At 40.5% G+C, this 9,800-nt stretch overlaps 1 protein-coding gene across 1 annotated transcript; it reads right to left on the reverse strand.

Annotated features, from left to right (window-relative positions):
• Positions 1-4,116: 4,116 nt before the first annotated feature.
• Positions 4,117-5,029, reverse strand: bglapl (bone gamma-carboxyglutamate (gla) protein, like). Its single transcript, XM_085356022.1, has 4 exons — positions 4,969-5,029; positions 4,526-4,855; positions 4,333-4,429; positions 4,117-4,219 (listed from the first exon to the last, which is right to left on the reverse strand). Exons 1-4 carry the CDS (start codon positions 5,027-5,029, stop codon positions 4,117-4,119), a joined length of 591 nt encoding a protein of 196 aa, XP_085212148.1.
• Between the last annotated feature and the right edge of the window lie 4,771 nt (positions 5,030-9,800).

Consider the following 9,800-nt stretch of genomic DNA (forward strand, 5'->3'; position numbering starts at 1 on the left):
ATTTCACATTCAAAATGCACTACAACTACCAAAACACTTTATTCAGGTCTCAAATAAACTCATTCTTCCAGAACACTAGCAAAGGTTGACAGCCGACAAACACACTTTGTCACCCACAAAACAATGACCTAAAAAACACTAACAACATGTAGCATTACAGTGTTTTCTTGTGTAAAACAAGGACACATCTGTTTATAATTTCAATGTATGTTACTGGAATGAATCAGACATCATGCAGAATTCGTTAATATTTGTTTATGTATTATTTTTTTGCACCAAGTAATCCCAAAATACAAGAATTTGTATACACACCATCCACTGATGCACATACAATAGTAATGCTAATCAACCCGGTCTTCTCCATTTGGCCACAGGTTCTCATCCACATCACATCTAATGTCATCTAGAGCAATACACCTAGGCATCCCTGGCAATCTTCTGCTGATATGTCCAGGCATCCAGCATTCATTGCATCCAGGAGGGACATTTGATCATGTGGATGATGGTCGTAAACCTTCCACCGCCATGAGGAAAAGAATTCCTCTATGGGGTTGAGGAATGAGAGTAAGGTGGAAGGAAAAGAGACTCCATTCTGGGATGGGCTGCAAACCACTCTGACTGCACGGGAGTGATGAAATGCCACATTGTCCCATACAATCATAAATGTTGGCTGATTCCTTCTCTCCGCATCCCTTTCCTCACCTAGCACAACCCTTCCATAGAGATCATGCAGGAACGCAAGGAGCCGTTCAGTGTTGTATGGCCCAATTAGTGGTCTGTGTAGCAGCAGTCCATCAGTGGATATTGCTGCGCACATTGTGATGTTGGCACCCCTCTGGCCCGAGACATTCACTGTGGCTCTCTTCCCAATCACATTCCTCCCTCGTCGCCGTGCTTTGGCCAAGTTGAAACCTGCCTCATCCACAAAGATGAAAATGTGGTGTGTTTGCCTGCCTTCAATCTCCATGACTCTCTAACATAAATCCACATGGCAACATAAGCTGTTACAGTAGTAAATTTGTATAATTGTCTTTGTGTGTTTGGTTTTGTTCAAAAACAGATCTGTATTTTATTCTGATCTTACTTGGACATACTGGTTCCTGAGTTGCTTGACATGTTCAGAGTTCCTCTCAAAAGGCACAGTGTACAACTGTTTCATCCTGACCTGATGTTTTTTCAGGACTCTAGAAATTGTTGTTACGCTTACACTGTGAATATTTGCAAAAGTAACGTTGTCTGCCAAGACTCTGTCTAATTTCAGTGAGTTTTATCCCATTGTTTCTGATGACCATATCAACAATGGCAGTTTCCTGCACATCAGTGAACATCCGTCCTCTCCCTCCTGTGTGAGGTGACCGTTGAGTCCTAAGCAGAAATGCAACAACAATTACACAAAAGCTTATTTACTTCTGAAATGTGCAAATGCCCCTGCAGAATACAAGTTACCTGTTGGTTTGCTCTAGCAATAGATGCCACTGTAGAGCGTTGCAGATTTGGCTGCACTCTCTGACCAGCCTCTCTCATTGAGTGACCATGATTTACTACATGATCAATTACAGTAGCTCTGATCTCATCTGAGACTACAGCTCTTGATCTTCCTCTTATTCTTCTTCCACCACGCATACGTATTCCTCGCCCCCTCCCAGCCACTCTTCTTCCTCTTTCAGCCACTTCTCCATTTCTGGCTGGGTCCATGTTTACGTCACAAAACAAACCTATTCAGCAGTTGTCTCCTTTTGTAATGAAATTGAAGGAGTAACACCTGTGTAGAGGTTCATCTACAATGGGAATCAGCTGTGGCTGGTTAAACTGCATTTTTAGATTTAAAATATGTTTCAATAAAATATTGCTGTTGAATTTTGCTGTCTTTTCAAGTTTTGCATTGTGTTATTGTTTTGGCCATAAGTTTAACAGTTTTGAAAACAGTATGTAAGCACATGCAAAATGTCCTGTACAAAGATTTTTGGCAGTTGTTGTATCTGAGTGAGAAAATAATTCATGAAATTTGAGAGATGTAGTCATTGAATGCATTTTGTGCCAAAACAATGATAACTGATCCTCAGTTTAGCCCACATAGACTTCTGTTGTGCTCACTGTGTGAGGAGTTTTGCAAAAGTGACCTAAGTATTGAGAAATGTGTCCTAGCGTCTGTAAAAAACTGTAATGCCATGGAAATGTCTCTCTCTCTCTCTCTCTCTCTCTCTCTCTCTCTCTCTCACACACACACACACACACACACACACACTGCTGGCACCCATTTCATTGGGTGACAGCAGATCAGATTAATTTTGATAGACATACTAATATTATGACATCTGTGTGACGGCGTGTGTTTGTTGTATTTTTAGTCCATCAGAAGAAAAATAGTTTAGATGTCTTGAACATAATTAATCCCAAATTCAGAATAACATATCTTGTATCTTTGGAAACTCTTAAATCACCTATAAAACTAGTACAGAATTACACTCAGCAGCCACTTTATTAGGTACACTGTGCTAGTACTGTTTTGACCCCCATTTTGCCTTCATACCTGCCTTTATTCTTTGTTGTACATATTGAACACGCTATTATAGAAAATCCACATTGACATGATAGTATCACACAGTCGCTGCAGATGTGTCAGCTGCACATCTATGATGTGAGCCTTTACAATAAATCCCAGAGGTGTTCCACTGTTATCTGGTGACTCTGTGCAGTGAACTCACTGTCATGTTGAAGAAACAAGTTTGAGATGATTTGAGCTTTGTGACATGATGCACTATCCTTTCCAAAAACCATCTCAACATCAAAGGAAGGACATAATCAGCAGCCGTATTCAGATAGACTACCCTGCACACCTTGGTTGTAGCAAGCCTTTACAGGTGTTACTGTCAAGTCTTGACCAACTCTACCTGCTTAAATGCCCTGGCTGGTTAAATATTTGCACTAATGAGGTTTTGAACAGGTCGACCTAAACAAGTGGCCGGTGAGTATAAAAGTCCTGACTTCTACAGGCTAAGGTGACTGATTGACCAACACTGCCATCTAATGGTAATCAAAGGAAGCACAAGGCATTTGAGGAAAAGCAGAAGAGGAAGAGGATACTGAAGACACAACGCATGTCTATGTGTAATAGTTCAGCGCAAATCCATCTGAATCACCTCAATTGTTCAGTTCCAATTATTTGTCTACTGTATGTACTATTTGTGTATTTGTATGTATGTTGTAATGCGGTCTGTTTTAAGGTGAGAACTAGCATACAGAATTACATTATGTGACTGCATAATGACAATAGAGAATCTGTCTCATAAGGTTTCCTAACTACCTCTGACAACTGACGGCTCTGGCTGCTCATCTTCAAGCTGCAGCTGGGATCTCACAGTGCTTTATCTGACTAGAACCACTGCTGTTAGCTCACAAGTTAGCATATTAAACAATCTGACATATATCAGTGTGGAGCATGTGTTCAGTGCCCTTTAGTGCCAAACCTTGAGTATCCCCCCAAACATTCTGTTTTCTTAGATCAGGAACTAAAATTAAAAATTCATGAGGACAATGCAACAATTTGACAAAAACCAAAATAATTTATTATTTTCAAACCCAGAGGCAATTTGTGGTTACAGTCATAACAGATAACTGATGTGCATTTTACACATAGTGTACACTACCACTATCAACACAATGCTAACACTACACTACCTCTACGACTACATCCATTACTCACTTGAACTACCACTTAAAGTAAGACTATCCATAATATCAAAACATCAGTACATCAAAAGAAAAAAAAAGAAAAACGAAACAATACATTTGCACTTGTAGCACCATTCACTGCATTACACTACAGATGAAAAGAATAATTTAAAACTTGTGTGGGCTACTATAACATACTTCACAGGCTTGTGTTTCCATGTGCCTCTCTCTGAAAGCCTGGAAGAGGCAGTTTCTTTCAGGACCACTATAGCTGGCCACTTGTGCAATAATTTGTGCCTAAAGAAATTCTCTGTGTAGCATCATAGCATGGTTCTGAACCATGGTTTTTGTGTTCTGCTTCTGATTTAGGGGAGTTGTTGCACTGTTGCATAAGAAAATGACAGAAAAACAGTACACATATGAATGACAGAGATCTTTTTTAACTTAGAAAGGGACGGGACCATAGTAGGCGTTGTACGCGGCCACAATGCCGGAAGTGTCGGCCATCTCGTCGCAGGCAACGTTCAGCTCACACACCTCTCTGAGGCTGAAGGGTGGTGGAGAGAAATGGTTTTAGATGGTGCATGTATGTACCGCATTTTACTTATGAATATTGACTTTTGTAGCAAGAAACTGCAAAGTGAAAGAAAACGGCTGTACCTTTCCAGCTGCAGAGGGGAGAGGTTACCAGCTGGAGCGGCTCTTCGGCTTCTCAGAAGAACAGCGGCCAGATCTCTCTTCATCACCACTGGATTGGCTGAAGAGTCAAACATTGCAACTTTAGACTTTTACTTTTTTCACGTTTAAATTCTAAAACTATGCAAAGCTTCTATCAAACAAATCTGCTACCCACCCTCAGAACTGGCTGACTCTGAGGAAGATGAGGATGACGATGATGATGAAGAAGAGTCAGAGCCAGAGTCTGATGCAGAGGAGTCGGACTCAGAGGACTCGGAAGATTCAGAGGACTCTGAAGACTGTGAGGACTCAGAGGATTCAGAGGACTCTGAGGATGATGAATCGGATGCTGAAGAGTCTGAGGAAGAGTCAGATGAGGCGGAATCGGACTCAGAGGAGGAAGAGGAGTCGGAAGCGGAGGAGGAATCAGAAGCGGCAGGGTCAGCAGGTGCAACATCAGCAGCTGTGTCGGCATCGGGGTCCACGACAACCTCGGGTTCCACCGCTGATGAAAACAAACAATGGCATACGTTAATCGTACTGTAGGTGCTCACATCGCCCCTAAAAAGGTCGAGAACGATTCTCAGCTTCACAGCATTAACAAGAGTTTGTCCTTACCTCCCATGGACCAGCACACTGAGAGAAGAGCGCAGATGGAGAGGAGAGTTAGAGCCTTCATGATGTCTTGTAGTTAGTGTCTCCTTGTAGACAACTCGATTCTTTTACAGCTTCTTCTTCTTCTTCTTTGCTTTCCTCTGACGGCTTGTTCTGTTTCTTTCTCCCAAGTCGAGGTCAATATATACTGTAGTCCACCTCTCTTGTCAGACCAGACCCACACAATGAGATAATCCTCTGATTGGCTGGGGAATCAAATGTCACCGTTTCCGCTTCCACTTATCATGAAAACTCACATAAACATCCAAACAGCTCCTGGCACAGAGTCCAAAAACTCATCCAACAGCCACAGCCACAAACATTTCTGGCATTTGACATTACGTACAGTACATGGCAACACATGTAAACCTGTGAGTACGAGCATATGTTGACAGAATGATGGATGAATTATTCCCTACACTCTTTGTGGAAGTGCTGTTTTCTCCACAACGTGCGCGTGTGCAAATATGCATTTTTCACATACAAAGAAAAAAACTCATCAGAAATAGTTAAAGATAACTTTTGAAGAACTTGAACGACCTGTAGATCAATTTTGAGTTAAATGTCTGAATAGAGATCTCAAAATACTTCCTTTCTCTTGCTTTTGGATAAACTCCACAATATATATATATATATATATTTAGTAATATTTTCTCCAACAAAAAATGCAATTTTTTTTTAAGGCAAAACTAATCATTTTTTATATACTTGTCTTGTTTACCAGTCTTATATATCCCCTTCAAATTCCTTTAAGTCCTGATCCGTCATCGCTGAAGTATAAATAATACAACAAACCCTGAAAGTCCAAACTGGTGCTATTACAAGATTTCTATAAAATATCCTTAACATTTAATTGGATTTTAATCCAGACGACCCACTGCAGGGCTGCCTCTTTAACATCAAGGTTGCCAGGTCTGCCATTGCTGTTATGTTTCTATATTCCTTGCCCCAGATGTGATCTCCCACCCACACAAACCCCAAACTATAGTCTGAGCCTACCACAACCTACTAATCGAGTGACACGGAACAGCAGTGAGCCTCATTATGCGACAGAGCTTAATTAGAGTGTTGCAGAGTCCCACTCGAAACCGCAGTCAAACGCTATTTACAGATCCATCTCGGCCCAGGTCCTGGAGAGATCCAGTGCACGGCTATGGCTTACCAACACCAACCAGCGGCCCAATGCACAGTGTCAGTCAGCGTATTTCAGCATATAGAGAGATAAATTTAGACAACCCCCATGTGTTGGACGCACAGCGTTATGCACGCGGGTTTGGATGCAGTTTTCTGTTTGTGCGATATATTCGAGTGCGGCTTTGGTGGCTTGTATATTTTTAAAAAAGGTATTGGAGTTTGCAGCTTTGACCTAAACCATATTGCATCTTAAATACTGTGTAGATAACCAAACTTTCACACACACATATCACTTGACTCGTGTATATACATATTTATCTCAAAGAATGGCTTCATTTGTCATGTAGTGAGCCAGATCCAGTGGTGCAGAGTGACCTTGTTGTCCTTTGTGCTTCGTAGTCTAGCGTTATTCCTGGTGTCTAGGATTTGTTTTGGACTTCATGCCATGTAATTTCAGTGTCTCGTCCAGTGTCCATTTTTGTGGATTTTTGTGGATTTGTCACAGTTGGAGAAAACAATTGTGATAACATCCCCGAGGAGGCAGGAAATGCAGCAGACACAGTTCCTCGTTGCTGCCGCATCCTGGCTTTTAATTAATATCATGTAGACATCAGGTAACGCTCTCAGTTTTTCACAGTTGTCCCAGCTCTTGTGCATCTAGCAGATTTAAATACAACTAAAACATGTGATAGCGACTGTACTGTGTATGATCACAGCAGTCAAGTCATATCAGTGATGAGCATCTTTTTCTAAAGCAGATGATGTAATATCCTCACAAGTCAAATGTCATCATTTTTCCCTTTTTTCATATTTTTCTTTAATTTAAGAACTTCCTACAAATGTATTTTTAAATCACATCCCCTGAGATACATAATGTTTCAGGGAATGATTTCGGCATTCCAAAGATTTTTTCATTCAGTTTTCATGCTCCGAGCTACTGGAACAATCTATCAAATGATCTGAGGCCGAACTATGAAGCACTTCCTCACCCTGGCTTTTGATTACATCGTCTTATCACTAAAATTTTATTTAGTAAATGATCCGTTACGTTGTTGTTATTGGAACTTTTTTGATAAATCCAATGATTTTTCTCTGTTTCATTGTACTTTTCCATTGTCTATTTGCACATGTATGATTATCAGTATATTTAGTCATATCATAACCAGTAAAAATACAAAAAAAAAAAACTTACAAAGAAACTCTTTTGAGAAAACGACATAGAGCATATGCTGTTGCATATTGACTTTATCGCAAACACATTTTACTGCTAATAGTTAGCAGTGAATTACAATATCAACAAACAACTAAAAGAAAAGTCAAAGAAACAATAGTTGAATTACAAAGTGATTCATTAAGTATGTAAATAGTAATAAGCAATAAGTATTAAGTAAAAAAAAAAGGTAAATTAATTTTCAGCCTGTGGGGCTAAATTTAAAAACAAAACAAATTTAAAAAAGCACAAAGATCTCAATCAGAAAATGACCTCTTCACATTTGGTCTGAAGATATGCTCTCACGTAGAGAAATAAATTCCTGAGAAGTTATCATTTCCCTTTTTTAAGCAGGGACAATTTCTCGTTATTGTCAGTTTGCTGAAATTTTGTTTCACCTTTCAAAGGAAAATATCTCTAACTACAAGACGGTCAGTTTTTGTTCTTGTAAATACTTCCACGACACTTCAGTGGGGTTGAAATCTGGAATTTCTTTTCTTGGCTAACCATCATTTGCTTCTCTTTGAGCTTTGTGTAGTTTACACAGAATCAGTATCTAGTAAAGACGTCTATATCCATCAGACAGATGGCCTCATGGGTGATGGGTAAGCAGAGCCATTCTTACTGGAACTCTTATCCATACCAGCTTTATTCCTGTTGCATGATGCACATGCCTCATATCTTTGCAACAAACAACTTTCAAATGACCAGTTAGAGGACTGTATTCAGCATTTTTTAAAACCATTACCTCAGGCTGCGTGTGGAAGCTCGGAGAAAAGCATGACATTTCCTTTTGTTCGTGTTGTGTCTGCAGTAAGGTACCTAAAATACCCATAATATATTTCAGCAACATTTAAATATTACAGTGTAACATCTGAAAAGAGTAAGGAACTGTCGGACACGGTGCTGTTATACAACAGTGTTACCGCAAGAGCCAGTTCTAGCTGTTCCTTTAGTATATTAAACAAACAAAAAACAACAAACAATTAGCAGTAAAAATTATCCAGCTTAAATAAAAGCAGTCTAAACAGAGGCCTTCTTTCTCCCCTGTCACCTCCTCAAACTGTCATGGGAGAACAGTGAAGCATTCCCAAGCTAGCTGTAAAGATATAGAGATATATCTCGCCTGCATTTATTGGGTTTCTCTTCCTATTTGGACATGGCTGAAAAACCTTAAGAGCAATGCTGCGGGAAGTACAGTACAGTAACCCCTGCAAATGCAAAAAAACAGATAAATGTATTTTAAATTTCAAAAATGATTCATGTCATTATTTAGGGTTAGGTTTAGGTTTTGGTTAGCTGCACACACATAGGTTATTGTGTGTGTATGCACATCTTGACTGCTGTGTCTAAAGAAAACTCGTAGTTGAAAGACTGGTATACTTTTTAAGTGTTTCATAATCAATTTGCTCACCTGTGTTTCTGCCTCACATGTGTTGCACTAAGCGTGCGCGCACAAACACTCATATATTCAGCACCCCCAGTTTCAAGCCCCTTCAAACAGTTCTGCCCAGGAGATAATCCTGCAGGCATCTTAGATGCTAAAATGCCTCAGCTTCCTTCGTTTGATGTGGAGAAGAAGTGTCTCTATTCTGAGGCGCTACTGACTGAGCACCTCACCCTATGTCTAACAGATGGCCTGAAACCTTTTGAGGGAAGCTTGTTTCTGCTACCTGTATCTGTGATCTCATTCTTTCTGGCATACAGTGCTTGTTTCCATAACTAAGGGTACAAACATAGATCAACTGCTAAGTCATCAGCTTTCCTTTCATGCTCAGCTCGCTTTCACCATAACAGATGGCAGTACTTGCATCACTGCTGACGCTGCAACTATCTGAATGTCAATCTCCAGATCCCTTGTTTCCTCCCTCATGAACAACCACCTGAGACACTTGCACTCTTTCACTTTAGGCAGCAATTTATTCCCCACCCAAAGTGGATTCTTCACCGTGTTTGGGGGAGAACTATGGCCTTAGATTGCTTCACACTTGGCTGTAAAGTGCCCCAGTGCAAAATGAGATCCTGAGACCACATCCATCTCAGTTACACCTAGAAATTCTTTTCTAGGTAGTAGTCCAGCTGCCATCATGAATGAGTTTAATTTATTATTAGCAATAAAAACTAAATTTACACCTCCTCTCTCATGTCTACAAGGGGAGGCTGAGGCTTCCAAGGGAGGGTGAGAAGTGTGATCTCCCTGAACTTTGTACACACCTTCTTAAAAATAGGGGCCACCACCAATCCAAGGGCAAAGGGACTCTAGGTCTTAGGGCCCCTGTCACCAGAGTTTATATAAAACTCAGTGACCCCAGCCACAGGCATACCCCTTGTCTCCATACCCTGCTTCCTCTATGGAAGGTGTGCCAGTGGGATTGAGGAGATCCTCAAAGTATTTTTTCCACCACCTGACTGTATCCTCAGTTAAGGTTGACAGCAGTCTGCCCCCTCTGCA

This window comes from Diplotaxodon limnothrissa, linkage group LG6, assembly GCF_057381915.1.
Source record: "Diplotaxodon limnothrissa isolate DT_005_m linkage group LG6, D_limnothrissa_male_GT1.1, whole genome shotgun sequence".
NCBI lineage: Eukaryota > Metazoa > Chordata > Actinopteri > Cichliformes > Cichlidae > Diplotaxodon > Diplotaxodon limnothrissa.